Source organism: Limulus polyphemus, unplaced genomic scaffold (assembly GCF_000517525.1).
Source record: "Limulus polyphemus unplaced genomic scaffold, Limulus_polyphemus-2.1.2 Scaffold2822, whole genome shotgun sequence".
Classification (NCBI taxonomy): Eukaryota; Metazoa; Arthropoda; class Merostomata; order Xiphosura; family Limulidae; genus Limulus; species Limulus polyphemus.
In genome coordinates, this window is record NW_013668432.1 from 45,143 (window position 1) to 60,483 (window position 15,341).

At 32.3% G+C, this 15,341-nt stretch overlaps 1 protein-coding gene across 1 annotated transcript in view; it reads left to right on the forward strand.

Annotated features, from left to right (window-relative positions):
• Positions 1 to 4,367: 4,367 nt before the first annotated feature.
• LOC106467990 (E3 ubiquitin-protein ligase RNF38-like) overlaps positions 4,368 to 15,341 on the forward strand; it is an 18,860-nt gene continuing 7,886 nt past the window's right edge. The window contains exons 1-8 of the mRNA XM_013928383.2: positions 4,368 to 4,422; positions 4,829 to 4,887; positions 8,566 to 8,762; positions 9,655 to 9,847; positions 12,228 to 12,464; positions 12,771 to 12,947; positions 13,208 to 13,305; positions 13,651 to 13,790. Of these exons, the coding sequence (XP_013783837.1) occupies positions 4,368 to 4,422; positions 4,829 to 4,887; positions 8,566 to 8,762; positions 9,655 to 9,847; positions 12,228 to 12,464; positions 12,771 to 12,947; positions 13,208 to 13,305; positions 13,651 to 13,790 (1,156 nt within the window). The remainder of the gene's footprint in view (positions 4,423 to 4,828; positions 4,888 to 8,565; positions 8,763 to 9,654; positions 9,848 to 12,227; positions 12,465 to 12,770; positions 12,948 to 13,207; positions 13,306 to 13,650; positions 13,791 to 15,341) is intronic.

A 15,341-nucleotide genomic window follows, 5' to 3' on the forward strand; every position in this document is an offset into this window, starting at 1 on the left:
TTATCAATAAAAAAAAAAAAAGTTGTTGAAATCTGTCCTTAGATGTAATTTAAATCTACATTTTGTAAACTGGTTTTATCGAATGGTTAACTTGCCCCACCAACAGTTCTGAATTTGGTAAGGCTTTTTTGCATGAGACCACCCAGAATATAATTCATAGCTTGGCTTTCAGAAAACCCTTTATTAGGTGTGTCATTGATTATTAATCAGTAAACTTATGGTACCTGTGAAAAAGTTAAGTGGATAGAAGATTAACATGGTGGTTCGGAAGAAAAAGTGGGGATAAATTAACATTTTTTTTTTATATTATTTCTGTTTTTCCTAATATATTAAGTGACCGGGCCATAATACAGAAAACATTTTATTTTAGAAAATATAAAAAGTTACATATTTTGATAATGGATATTCGAAAAGGATTTTTTTTTTATTGTATGGGGAAGAGACTCGATGTTTTATTAGAAAGAGAGACTTAGGCTCATTGTTGATAAACTCTTAGCCCGGCATGGCCAGGTGGGTAGGATGCTCGACTCGCAATCTGCGGGTCGTGGGTTCGCGCCCCCGTCCTACCAAACATGCTTGCCCTTTTAGCCGTGGGGGCGTTATAATGTGATGGTCAATCCCACTATTCGTTGGTAAAAGAGTAGCCCAAGAGTTGGTTGTGGGTGGTGATGACTAGCTGCCTTCCCTCTAGTTTTACATTTAAGACTTTTCTCTACATAAAGAAGTAGAGGCAACTTCATTTAAATGTTCACAGTTATTAGGACTTTGAAAAATGTAGGTTTGGTGGTGTAGTTGAGTGAGTAAATGAAAAGGTTGGTAATGTAAACTTTAGTGTGAACATTTTCTTTGGTAAAATTATTTTCCAGTTAGAGTTACTAACTTAAAAAATCTGAATGGGTTGCTTGATGATGTGTTTTTTGCTGTTTGTTCAAACTTTTTAAACTATTCTGGAATGGGAATGTAGAGGTGAGGGATTACACTTAGTTTTTTATATTTTAGTTTGCCGTTAAGGATTGTGGTTCTGTCACTTCTCTCTTTCTTTTGTAAAATATGGCAAGAATTTATATTCTTATAAAAAAAAAAATGCATCATAATATAAGAGTCTGTCTGTGTGTATGTGACTGCAATAGCTCCAAGAGGAGAGATAAGACCTGAAAATGTGCACTCATATTAAGGGTGTGAACCTGGGTATTATTTTTTTAGATTTGACTCAAAAAAATTTTTGCCGATTTTTTTTTTGCACTATAGCCCTTAAACCATTTCACTGCGAGTAGGTCAAAGGATCCATGTCATGAAATTTTAGAGTTATTGTCAAAATTTTATTAAACAGATTTGCTATTATTTATGTCAAGAAAATTCACATCAAAACAAGGTTATATTTCAATTTTTAATATGTATGTTTTAATTTCGTAATTTAAAAGGAAATTTGATCTGTCCATAAGATAGAATCAAGAAGAGCTGGTTACACCTGAGGCCATCTTGTTTTATACACTGATACTGTCAGAGGCATTGAAACTGAAGCATCGGCTTCTTCAACTTCCGATTCCCCGTTACAGACTGTCTTCTTCAATAGAAGAGAAAGATACATCCAGTACAAACTGCGTCTCCTTCTCGTTGAGAATCTTCTTCTTTCTCAATTCCTGGAACTTTGCTTTCAGTTCTCTTTCAGCTTTCATTTCAAGAAAAAAAACATTACATACATATATATATATTACATTATGCATCATGTATTCTCCATTGTGTAACATTATTATATGATGTGTATTCGTTTATTTTTTATGTGCATCATAGATTTCAGAAGCAGTACATTTCATACTAAAACACAGACACAGCTACAATGGATTTTGGTCAACAACTATGTACTAAAACTATTGAACAGAGATAATGGGTGTATTATAAATAACAATTACTTACTTCTAGATAAAAGTCAGTAGCAAGAAATATGTTTCTAGCAGAATGTATTCACTTGCTAACGACTCGTCTATGTCTTCCAACAGAGTGTAGAGAAATAGCCAAAGTCAGAGCGCTTGGCTAAATTTGAATGCTTGCAAAACGATAACCGAATTTGATACATGAATGTTTATTGGTTGATGAATAAATTTGCTGAAAGAGAAGTAGGATTTCACAACCATGTGCGCCAATAAGATCTTTGTACACCTATACAGTATGCCGTTAATTTTCTAACATCCCAGACGGATTACCAATATTCTAAGAATTGCTATGTTTATTGTATCGGCATTGAACCATATGATAAAAGTTTTGACAGATTCAAAGTGCAGTCTTATTGCTCTGGAGACTTGTTGTAAACACTTTAGGGTACATACATAAGCTGATAAATTCCACATCGTGTTGTCAACTTAAACATTTTCACCGATTCTAAGTGCAGTGTGATTACTCTAGTTAAATTGCCTAGTAAACACTGTAAGATATATAATCCAATACATTAGAAATCCTGTTCTCAAAGCAGGGGCACGAGTCGGCTTTCTCTTTGTGTATGTTTTGTCGCTCTTGAAGGTATCGTACTACGGTGTCGTGTAAACAGTCTACTGAGACGCAGCAATTTATTGCTTTACTTTAGACAGTAAAATACACATAGAAAATAAATGTGAAATGCTTAGCAGTTAACTTTCAAGAGAAGTACTTTGAAATTTCATGAACAGTAATCAAGAAAACGGCACAGCTGCTCATTTTATTACAGTAATCAAGAAAACGGCACAGCTGCTCATTTTATTACAGTAATCAAGAAAACGGCACAGCTGCTCATTTTATTACAGTAATCAAGAAAACGGCACAGCTGCTCATTTTATTACAGTAATCAAGAAAACGGCACAGCTGCTCATTTTATTTCTGATTTTACAACTTTTCATTATACCTTCATTTGTCTACTGGCTGAAGAATGAAATGTACTGTTAGGGTAGAGGTAATAACAGATGAAACATAAAGTTTTACTATAAAAAAGTTTCATATTTACTTAGGAAGTTTTAGCGATTACAAAAATGAAGGTTAATAGTTTTGAGAAAATGAGAATTATTGTTAATGTTTACATAAAAATCACTTTGCTCTTGGACTAGTAAAAAATATTTGATTGATTCACAGGCAGATTGTTAGCAAAAATACTTCATTAAAAAATTGATTTTTTTTTCATACAAATGACATGTAATGTTTATTAAAAGACTACCAAATTAAGTGAATGTACACATTTTATATTAAAAGTATAGACAAGTAAAAATGGTCATGTGATTTGTTCCTGGGACTGAGCCCATGTCGAAAGAGTTAAGCCCCATAATTCTGCTTCCTGAAGGTCTATAGAAAAGTATCATATTTTTTTCTAATTCTCACCTGCTGAATGGACAATATGTGGAGGTTCACTGACAAATGCTGTTGTAAAAGAACAAAATGATAAAAAAAAAAAATGCCATCTGACTTGCCATTTCAATTCCAGTGGCTCCAGTTCCCAGTTCGACTCGGCTTTGCCACGAGCATCAACAGGATGCTGGGGGCAATCACTCAAGGCTGTTGGTCTCAACCTTTTCTCATGGTCAACTTTATGTTGGTTGGTCCAGGGTTGATGATGGCAAGAACCTTTTCACCTTGGCACTAGATGGGAAGACAACGAACACTGTCTATCCTAAGGCACTGCAAGGATAAAAATTTATAAAACACTGTGATAAAATGTGATGTGAAATTCTCGGTGCAATGATAAAGTATTAAGATGTAAATAAATAATACTTAACTTACAGCAAAGATTTTTTATTATACAATAAAATTTGACGTCTATAGGTTTCTGGGAAAAACAAAATCTTTAAGACTTTTGGCTATATCTCATATCTAAAATAGGTTCAAAATACACGCAGTCGACCAGTAAAATATCAGTCTAATAACCCGAGCAAAGCTAGATACTTTGGCTAGTGGAGAATAATCAAAGAGAAGCCATTGGTTTGGTGAAGTGAAAATAGTCCTGCTTAGTACTACTTAGTACTTTAAACACAAGTAATAAATAAGAACATTCTATAAAATAATACAGAAGGGAATAATAAATAGTTATATGTAAATCCCTTTAGAGATTTATCTTACCCTAAAAATACAATGTAGGAAATTTCAGTTGTCTTCCTCATTTGGACCAACAGTACAAGATTTGTAGCAATTCATGAAGAAAACATCTGAACTTCGTGCTTAATTATTTTCACCAGTAGACAATTTTGTCAAATTTCCTTATCACAGCCGATATTTTCATGGAACCCTAAGTCTTAAATCTAAATCTTAATACTTGTTTACATCTTTGTTGCCTAGACATTGGAGATTAAAGTTTTTATACCAACCCTTTAGTAGTTGCGTATGATGTTTCTCACACCTCCAAATTCGTAGTCATGATCCAGTCAATGAATGCCTCGCCCGCTTCATGGATTGTACCTTATCCTCACGGTACCTCCAGCCCTTTTAATGTGTCGTATAGCTCTTGGGATTTTTATGAAGTCACTAGTTCGTCATAGTCTTTAGCATAGTAAAATAATTGTAAGTAATTGGTGACTGTTTAAATTCATAATGTTGTTGTGCTTTTAAGATTATATCATAAACTTTCCTTATTTTATAGCACTTAAGAAATATATCATTAAAAAAAGGTTGAAATATATGCAAGAAGGTAGCTGATAAATGTAGTATGTTTATGTCAAATGTAACTTGTATAAGAAAAAAACTGGATGACTGTTAATACATATTCACTAAATATTATTCACCTGTATTTTGCAGTAAACAGTTCTTTACATTATATGAAAACAACTAAGTAGCCTTATTTTTTCTCAAGCTTGACCTTTCTTGCATCTAATTGCAGAACAATCAAATGCATCCACTTTAGCTGTTTGCAGCAATGCCTGGACCAGAACCACAGAAGTGAGTGATCTTGCATTCAGTATATCCAAAGTCGTATGGTGCGATTGATATTGTAACAGTTATATACAGAGAAAAATGAGACGGAGGCATATAATGTGTTAGATTAATGATAATGCAATATAGTAATAATCATATTTAACAATATCTATAAGAAATTTAGAGAGGGACATTCATTATATGTTCTCGTTATTGATTTTTATTTTTCTCTAAACACTGTTTGCTCGTAAAGGAAGAATATTTTATACAGTAAAAGGAAACTAGACGTTAATTTTATTAAAATTAGACAAACTGGATAATATTTAATTTATTATTTATGACAAATTTATTTAAATTCAATAGATGAACCATCCATTGTTTTGGGTTAGTATTGGTTTATATTTTTCTATAGGAAATTTTTCCATAATTTTGCATTCTAAGATATTGTTGGACCTTGTGAGAATTTTAAATGTCTTTGTATGCCACGATTCAAGATTTGATCAGCCACTGCACATTTTTTCACCCCTGATTTGCTTGTGTCTTAAATGTGTTCATTGGTACTTTCATAAAAGTGTCTCCCAGTTTCTACAATGTAGGTGGCACCACATTCTGTTTGTTATATGGCATTTTTTGTTAAGCTCTTTCTTCCCATGAAAGCTTTAATTTTACTATAAAATATTCTTTCTCTATTATACAGTAATGTTTATATTATATCGTTTATGTATGTGTCAAAAGTTTTGTAATAATGGGAATGATTATGTGCAAGATATACTTTTGTGCTTGGTTGAATTCTTAGTATTCAACAGCCTTAATATGAATGATAGCGTTCGTTACATAAAATATGTTTTCCTATGAAACATTGAGCAAATGTAACAAATTTTATAGATTATCTAGAGATCATAATTGTTTCACTTATTCATAACTATGGGTACTGTACTCCAGCCACCATTATATATTTCAAAAAATTTTTATATAATAAAACTAGATATAATAAATGTTCTAAAAAATTCTATTCATGAAAATAACATAAACGAAAAAATTGAGTACATCTTACTGTCGAGATCTGTCGTAGACTTAATTTTCATTGAACGATGTAATTTCGGTATTCCCCAAAAATGCCTTGTGGTCAATGAAAATCCATTAAACAACTCTGACATAGTAACATTAGAGAAGCCTGACATCTGAGGTTAAATGCTACAACACTTGTTATGAACCAATGATCAAACTTCTTACCCGTTTTTAAAATATTCTTCCTTACTGTAAAAGTTGTAACTTGTGATAAAATAACACTTATCAACAACTAAACTCAAAATGAAACTATGAATTGGTTTTCTTAATTACAATCTAACCATGTTAAATGTAATAAAAATGCTACACTTAATAAAACATGATTGTTATGAGGTAATAAAACAAGTCTCGGTTGTGTTTTAGGTATTTTTGGGCTATAGAAATTTCAAGTTACCTTTCAGTATTGTAATTATGTTTTTAACTTTCTTGTATGTACAAGTTCCCAGTATGTACTTGAGGATATTGTAAAATAAAAAGCCGAGGAGTGAGGGTTGGTTGTTCATTAATGACTATTAAACTATTTAAGATTTTTTCGCTTGCTTACAAAAAACTTGTAGAACAAAATAATGCTGGGATATACTTTATATTAAGACAAAAGTTCAATAACTAAATAAATTCTGATTTATGTTTAGAAAATGAATCGGAATCTCTATAGAACATGTTTGCAGGAACTCGTAATTTCATTGTAATGTTGTTTTTTCCCCTTCAAAAAAGTTTTTATTTATGTAGTTTAAAATATTTAAACTTTAAAAGTTTTAATTAATATTGTCATTCTTTACTGCAACGTATCTGAATTTCTTGTATTCGTAAAGACAAATAGTTTAAGCATACTCAAACATACACAAACTGGAGAAATAATTTTACTTCGTGTAATAAAAATCCATATGTTAAAGGGCTTAATTAGTTGGTCAATGATCAGACTTTAAGAACCATATATATATTCAGTTAGATAAGCAATAAACTATGAGCCTTGAAACTAATTGATATTTTTTACTCTTGCAGAAGTATTACTTGGTAAAGATTTTATCCAATCTATAATTGTTTCTGTAAAGTTTGTTGTGATATATGATTGTTGCTGCTTTAAATAGATAAAAAATATGTATATTCTCCATATCTCTCATCTGATTGTAGCTGCTCCACCCAGGAGATCAGCTGACAACACTCGCCATGCCCGTCTATCCTATGCCTTCCTCACACAATCACTATAGCTAGACTGCTACCAGTCCGTGACATCCATGACCCATTTTCTCTGTGATTGACCTCTCTTTCTATAGCCTTCCACCATGCCCTCTATCAGAGTTCTTTGAATTTTATTTGTTCTGATAATGTTTACAAAATACTGACACTTTATTTTTGATGCCTGCTTTTAGTGTATGCCATTTCCAATATTTCCTTGTTTGTTTTATACTCTGTATAGGATATTTTCAACATCCTTCTTAGTATCCATATTTCCAATGCTTCTATTTTGTTCCAGATTTCTTTGGTTAGTGTCCAAGTCTGTGCAGCATACAGGAAAATGGATAGTATATAACATTTTATAAGTTCCTTCTTTGTCTCTAACCTATTGTTTTTAATGGTTAATACATCTTTCATATGGATGAAATTTGCTCTTGCAATTTCTATGTCTCTTGACTTCTGCCTCACATTTACCATCTTCAGTTATTAGTTACCCAAACTTGTCCACTTGTTCTCATGTGTGACCATCCACTTTGATGTTGACTCTTAACTTTTTCGTTTGTACCACTCCTCATAACCTTGGTTTTTGTTTTCTTTATACTAATGCTGAACCTGTATTCTAAACTTCTCCTACTCACCAAGTCCATTATTCTTTGTAATTCTTCCTCTGACATTACCACTGTATCGTCAGTGTACCTCAGTGCCATGATATTAACCCTTCCAATTCTTCTTCCTGGGAGCTCATCTATCTCTCTAAGTATCTGTTCTGTGTAAAGGTTGAATGGCTTTGACAAAAGTATTAAACCTTGTCTTACACTAAAAGTATCTGACCGACCTTTCCACTAGACGAATACTTGCTTTATTGCTCCCAGTACAGGTTCTGTATTAACCCTTCCAATTCTTCTTCCTGGGAGCTCATCTATCTCTTTAAGTATCTGTTCTGTGTAAAGGTTGAATGGCTTTGACAAAAGTATTAAACCTTGTCTTACACTAAAAGTATCTGACCGACCTTTCCACTAGACGAATACTTGCTTTATTGCTCCCAGTACAGGTTCTGGATGAATCTCGCAACTCTACTGTCTGTTCCACACTTGGTTAACATATCTATTGTCTTTTGATGGTACACCCTGTCAATAGCCTTCTCATAATTGATGAATTATATACATGCTCTTGCTCATTTGTCAAAGATCAATCTAAGATTCAATATTCCCTCTCTTGTACGTATACTTGGCCTAAACCCGACTGGCATTTATCTCTTCCTTTAAAATGATCCTATGATTCTCCACATATTTATTAAATTAAACATTTATGGTAGTAAGCAAAATCTAGAGATGTGCCAGTTGATTAGTTTAATGAAGAGTAATTTTCCAGTTTTCATATTAACTCATCACATGTTGGTTCGCTGTATTGAGACAAAGGATGACTAATATTTTTTTTTTGTTATTCTTTTTTGCTTAGTGTCTTAGTCCAGTCAGGAAACAGCAACGTTTAATGCACAACACACCAGACAGTCCTCCTTCATTGACAAGTCAGATGCTTGACTCTCGTGAACATGCTAGTTTTCCTGTAAGAGATAGAAACAGTCGCAGGCATGGAACTTCACAGCGTCGGACAATGGCTCAGGGAAGAAATGGAACATCACAAAATAGAACCAGGTACATTTATTTTGTTTCTGTATCTTTTATTTGAAAAATTAATTCTTAATCACTTTAAATAAAATACACTAAATCATTCTGACTTGTGATGTCAGAGTTATCAATGCTTCACGTTAATCTACATTACTGATTTTACAACAGTTTGTGTTAGAGTAGGGAAAATACCGGATACAGTGTGCGGAGATACTGAAAAAAAAACATAAGATGTACTTTTAGGAGGTTGTAGAGGTTATGCAAATGCAATTCGTAAATAGTATGATGAACAGAAGTATTTATATTCTTAACATGAACATCATCTTGTCCGAGTCAGACAGACCTAGGCATTTCACACGCGTATCTCTAGTAAAAAAAAACTTTAGTGCATCTGATTTATGGCATACAACGGACTTGTACTGTTGAGTAAAACGTTTGACACATTTTGTGAAGATGCACGTTACAAGGGCAGAATTGTATTCAACATTACTTCTTCAGTATAGTAGATGGACCAACCCTGTTAATCTTTACTCCAAAGTAGCTGTTAGTTTTTGATGCATTCGTTAAAGAAATTTATTTAGTTCTAAGATTTACGCAGTGATGCGAATTATAAGTGTTATTGTTTCTCCTTTAATTTTTTTTTTTTCATCTCGTGCTCTGAATAAAAATAGGTTAAATTTTTAGGTTAAGATTTACGCAGTGATGCGAATTATAAGTGTTATTGTTTCTCCTTTAATTTTTTTTTTTTTTCATCTCGTGCTCTGAATAAAAGTAGGTTAAAGCTTTTATAAGGGTCATTAATGTAGTTTAGTTCATGACACATTTTTCCTGCAATATTGTAAGAAATATAAGGAATATCAAATATATGTATATCAGAATTTACTTAATATGTCATCAAGATGTGTGATAATTTTATTAGCTCACTGATACACCATGGCCGACACCCTTGCAAAATAACAGGACATCATGATCCTTACCAAGATCAGTCAGCTAGTTCATCTTTGGAACCAGAGTTCATTCCTACTCCACAGGAGGGAATTTTGCCACAGCCTCCGCCTTCTCACTCACAGGTACACTACACCCAGGGAGGAATGGTGTTTGGTGTAACTCAGGTAGGTAACAACATGCTTTCAGCCTTTAATGAGATAAAGTGGGTTTGGAATTTAGCATTGCTCTTGCTATGAAGTCTTGAGTGTGATGTGTCATCTCCGAGATAAAGAGATTTAACTCGAACCAGGCTGTCGCTTTCCAGGGATTCAATAGGAGTTATTTTATCCTACTAATATTAATTTTATCTGTTCTAAAGGCCTAGTGGTTAGCATGCCCAGAAAATGTGCTTGATGCTGTGGGTGCATTACACGAATGTCAGTCAAATCCCAGTACTTAGTTGTACGAGTACCCCAAGATTTGACAGTGGATGCATCTTTCTTCTAGTCTATTAGTTCAGAATTAAGGATGATTATACATACAGGTAAACTTTGTTTAGCTTTATGAAAGAGTTAGGCATAGCTCAAGTTGAAGTGGAAACCTTGTAAACATTGCTTATCGTGAGAGAGATCATATTTTATGTGTCATGTAAAACCTCTCTTCTTAGATGCATAAAACAAATTCTACTAGTGAAGACAAAGATGGTAGTTAAGACTTAAAACATTTTATTATTAATTAGTTAAATGTTTTGTTTCTTCATTACTGAAAGCGTGGTGTATATTGACATACATTAGTACAAATTAAGTAAATGACGGTGACCTTTGAAAACATCAAAGATCATTTGGAAATAATCAATTCTCAGACATCACTAACAATGAAATAAGTGTTTTATGAAATGTTTGACTCGTGTAAAATAGAAAGGTTTTTCATTTTAACTACTTGTCATAAAATATGATAAATGTTGACAAAGAAATGCATATAAAAACACAACATTAACTTTTTCTTTTCATTTCATTATAGAAAAAAATCGTATCAATGCTTAGCTCGTATTACCAGTATTCCCCTAAATTAAATATTGTTTTCTCACTCTTTTGAGTTAATTGGCCAAATTTGGTAATTTTATAATGTATTTTTTAACATTTTTCCACAGTGACTGTGTATCCTCAAAAAACTAAAACTCTTTGCTATTGATTTAGGCTGTTAGCCATTTTACTTCATCCTAACAATTGTAATCACAGGACTAAAATTTGGGATAAAAGTCGGAAAACTGCACATGTTTCTTGTCGTTGTCTTTTTCACATCCTTCTTAACGTGTCCATTTCTGATACAAATCAGAGGCATGTAAAAATGGTAATCTTTTGTCTCCCACAAATCATTACCCAAGGGGTCTTTCCTACAATACCAAAACTCATCATTTGGGCCAGACAATGAGACAAATGATTATCTGAAATGTTTTTTGTATATGCAGTATAATAAATTAAATGTTACAGTTTGGATGCGTTGAAGCGTTAGAAACCATTACGTCAAAAAATTGTGGTATAAATAAATCTGAAAAGATATTTTTAAACATTTTTGATTTTGAAACCAAAATTGACAACTTAAGAGAAATGTAAAAAAGAAACATTTGCAGTGTATATATATAATTTTTATCACAAATTTAGGCTTATCGGTTTTTAATGCTTTGCCAGCTTTCAGCATTTAAACTGTAACTTTTTAAAGTGAGTGTTCAGAATATATCATAAACTAATCAAAACTTGGTTATTATTTCTGAAAAAAAGGAAATAAATGCATTAAATAATAATTATAATTTGGTATATTGAATAATGTTAGCACATAGTTTTTGTAAAAAGCATTTTATTAACAGATACTTTTTTTTTGTAGTTGTTTTTTCTTACTTAAAAGTCTAACCATTCATCTTATATCTAGAAAATGAAAATCGAAAATCGAAAAATCGGTCTGTCTTGGTGGCTAGTTTTTCGTGTGGGTTTGAATAATTTTTTTTTTATTGGTAAAATATTAATTATGAATAACTTTTTATAAACAGGCAAACACCAAATCACAATTTTTGTAATCAGTCGGTCAATAAACCAAGATAATAAAAAAATGTGTTAATAGTGATGGTTACAAAATAAAGTATATTTGTGTTCATTTTCACCTTCAAATAAAATGAAAAAAATATATAGAATTAGCTGTTTAATATAATTGTTTTTAATAATATAAAACTTAGAATTACCAATGAGGTCCATTATAGATTTCCACTGCCCTTTCAATACATTTTTCTAAACTATTCATGTACCAAATTGCTTATGGGTCTGTGAAGCGTTTGGTAATGAGGTCCTTTTGAGTAGCACAAAAATATGTAAAAAAAAAATATTACAGTTAATCACCTAATTAATGATGGATTCCCCTGGTGTCATATGTTGGTGAAATTGAGATTTAGGTGAGAGATACATTCAATAAGTGCCTGAAAAATATCTTCTTGCATCTTTACTAGTGATGAAAAAAACTTCTTTGAACAGTTTTTTTGAGAGTTAAGTATTACAGAATTTTCATTTTGGTTTTTAGCCAAGTCCTCAGCAAGAAGCACATCAGCTTGGTGTTTGGACTCCGTTTGTTGCAGTTAACAGAACAAACCATGAAAACTTTGGGAATCCAATCACCTGCTATCTCCAACCAGAGCCACAGCCTCTTCCATCTCATGCTCCGGCAACCCAACCTCTTCTGTTATTGTCAGCTGCACCGAGTGTCCAAGCACCCTTGACTTGTCCAATAGAACAGTTTCAGCAACCCATAACATCTCAGGTATGTAGAGCAGTTGGAAAGAACAGAATCGTTGATGTAACTGTTTGATAACAACAAAAATGTATTGATGTCATTACAAGTGAAGTTCAGATAGTTTCCTCTTGAAGCCCAGTTTTATGTATCACTAGGTTGATATCGGAGAGTACGTTATCCACGTGAAAAAAAATTGTTTTTGTCTTCTATTTAGCTGAGTTTATGTTTTTGTTCATTAAAAGTGTATTTTAATATTCGGGTAACATCCCTCGTACTCGGTGTTTGTTTATTTTTGCTTGGAAATTCAATATATTACCTTTTTTTCTTTACTAGGGACATATCTCAAGACCTCCAGTTACTTTGCCTTCACCTCATTTCACTATGTCAACGTATCATCATGCAGCAACTGGTCGTGTGCCTTCACCTGTTTCTATTGCAACTCCCTCAGCCCATCTTCTTCCCAACCTTGGATCTGTTGTGGCTCAGAATCAAGCTGATGTCCTCTGTTTAGTATGTTCTATTTTCTGTTCTTATTAAAACATTACTTTCAGCACAGTAAAGTAGGTCCATTGAATCAACTATATTTAATCACTGAAGCTGTTTTAGAATCTTCAGAATTGGACTATTAATTATTATGAAACAAACAAGGAATGCAGTAAGTTACCTATGCATAAATTAGTTTTTTTGTGTTATAAGTATCGCTAGCTCTTGTTAAAATGGCAATTTTAATTTTAGGGAACTTTGTTATATATATCCAAGTCTTATTATAGCAGCCAGTTCATCAGCCAAGAAATGTGAGCCAAACCCAACAGTGGAGAAATGCATCAGTTTATCCACCATCCCACTCGGAACTTGTTCGTCAAGTGATGTGAGTACATGGTCTATTTTAATTAGTTTCTTTTTTTTTTGTAATATAAACATTGTGTTCCCCATATTTGTAAATAATGTTATAGCTTATTGAAAATCATGATTTTTTACTTTATAATATTTTTAACACAAGCTCCGATTAACTTAGAATTATCCTTAAATATTAATTTTGCTTATAAGGTTCTTTCTTGAAAATAGTTTTAAGTAAATCATCTTGTAGCAGGTAAGGTTTTCTTCATAAGAGCAATAATAACATGTTTTATCATACCTTGAAAAAACATTTTTATTATGTTCTTGTGATTACCAAATTAGAACTGTTCAACTGAAACTGCTCGTCTTTTTACAGGTTTATCCTCAGTAACCCTTTACCAACTTTACCCCTGAACATCACTGACCCAGAGTCTTCAGAAGTTGAAAATTATGAGGCATTATTAAATTTGGCAGAGCGATTGGGAGAAACTAAGCCTAAAGGACTTGAAAAATCTGGTATTGCCAGTTTATAAATGTTCAGTATTGTAAAAAAAGTTATTAGTTTGTGGTTTCTTGGTAGGTTTTTTGAAGTGTCTGTTAGTTTCTATTTTGTTTTGTTTAATTCATAAACTGACATTAAAAAACTTATTTCTTGAAAATAATGATTTATTTTTATATATTTAGATGTTGAAATTATTCCATTTCACCTATATTGAGAAGGGGGAAATAACATGATTCTTGAGATATGTTTCTATAAACTGTGATATTTCATATCAGTCATAGAGCAATAGTATCCATTTAAAAACAAGAAACCACAACAGTGCGTGAATGAAGAGATAATGACATTCCTGTCTAATTTGTGTGCATTCAGACAGTTTCTACAAAAAGGAATAAATTCTTGTTTAAGTAAAATTATAATTTCTTAAAAATAAATGAAATAACATAGTATCATGCAATTGAGAAACTAGGAAAATTTATAACTGTATTGGCATTTTATACTTTGCTCTTTCAGTCCCCTTTTTTTTCAGAGATTTTTTTTTCTAGCGTAAGGCTACATTGTGCGAAAGATTCCTCATATTTTATAACTTAAAACTGTTCCAGTAACAAAAGTACCCTAACTTTATTAAACTTCATCAACTTCTTTACTTAACATCTCTTTTCTATATTTAGTAGCATTTCCAACAAACTTAGGCCAGGTGGTTAGGGCGCAATCAAATCCCCGTCCCACCAAACATGAACGACCTTTCAGCCATTGGGGAAGTTATAATGTGATGGTTAATCCCACTATTCATTGGTAAAAGAGTAGCCCAAGAGTTGGCCGTAGGTGGTGATGACTAGCTGCCTTCCTTCTAGTCTAACACTGCTGAATTAGGGACGGCGAGTGCAAATAGCCCTCGTGTAGCTTTGTGCAAAATTCAAAACAAACAAACTTAATAAACCTAAGTGTGTGTGTGTGTGTGTGGTGTTTCATTTTAAGTCTTTTTATGTTCATGAAGTTGTCCCTTATTTAACCAATATAAATATGTAATTAGCATCTCAGTACACAATAGAAATGTGTATGATCTACATTTAGTTTTAAACTACTGTTGTCTATTTAATTTGAAAATAAGCTCCAACGTAATGCTCAAAAAATAATTTTCTCTGATAATGAATTTAATGATAGTTTTAATGTTTGCTTTTCACCAAACACTTTATAATAATAATTAACCTACCATTCAAACTACTATTATAATTTTTTAACCTATCCTTGCGCATTACATGCTTTACATTTCATCATTTTTACAGCCTTGAAGATGACACTCGCACAGATTAATTTATTACTCAGTTCGGATCCTGATGTTTTTAATTTTTTATAAATAAATTAAAAAAGAAATACTCTCTGTTATTGGCCTTTTTCACAAGCATAGTGTAAGAGAAGATAAAATTTTATTAATTCTAATATAGTGTTTAGTCTTTCTCTATAACTTGTGCAATATTATATATATATATATATTGGTGTACTTTGGTGACAGATTTTCTTGTAGGCAGATTTTGTTAAACAAGACCGATGTCTGTAGGTTTACTTTC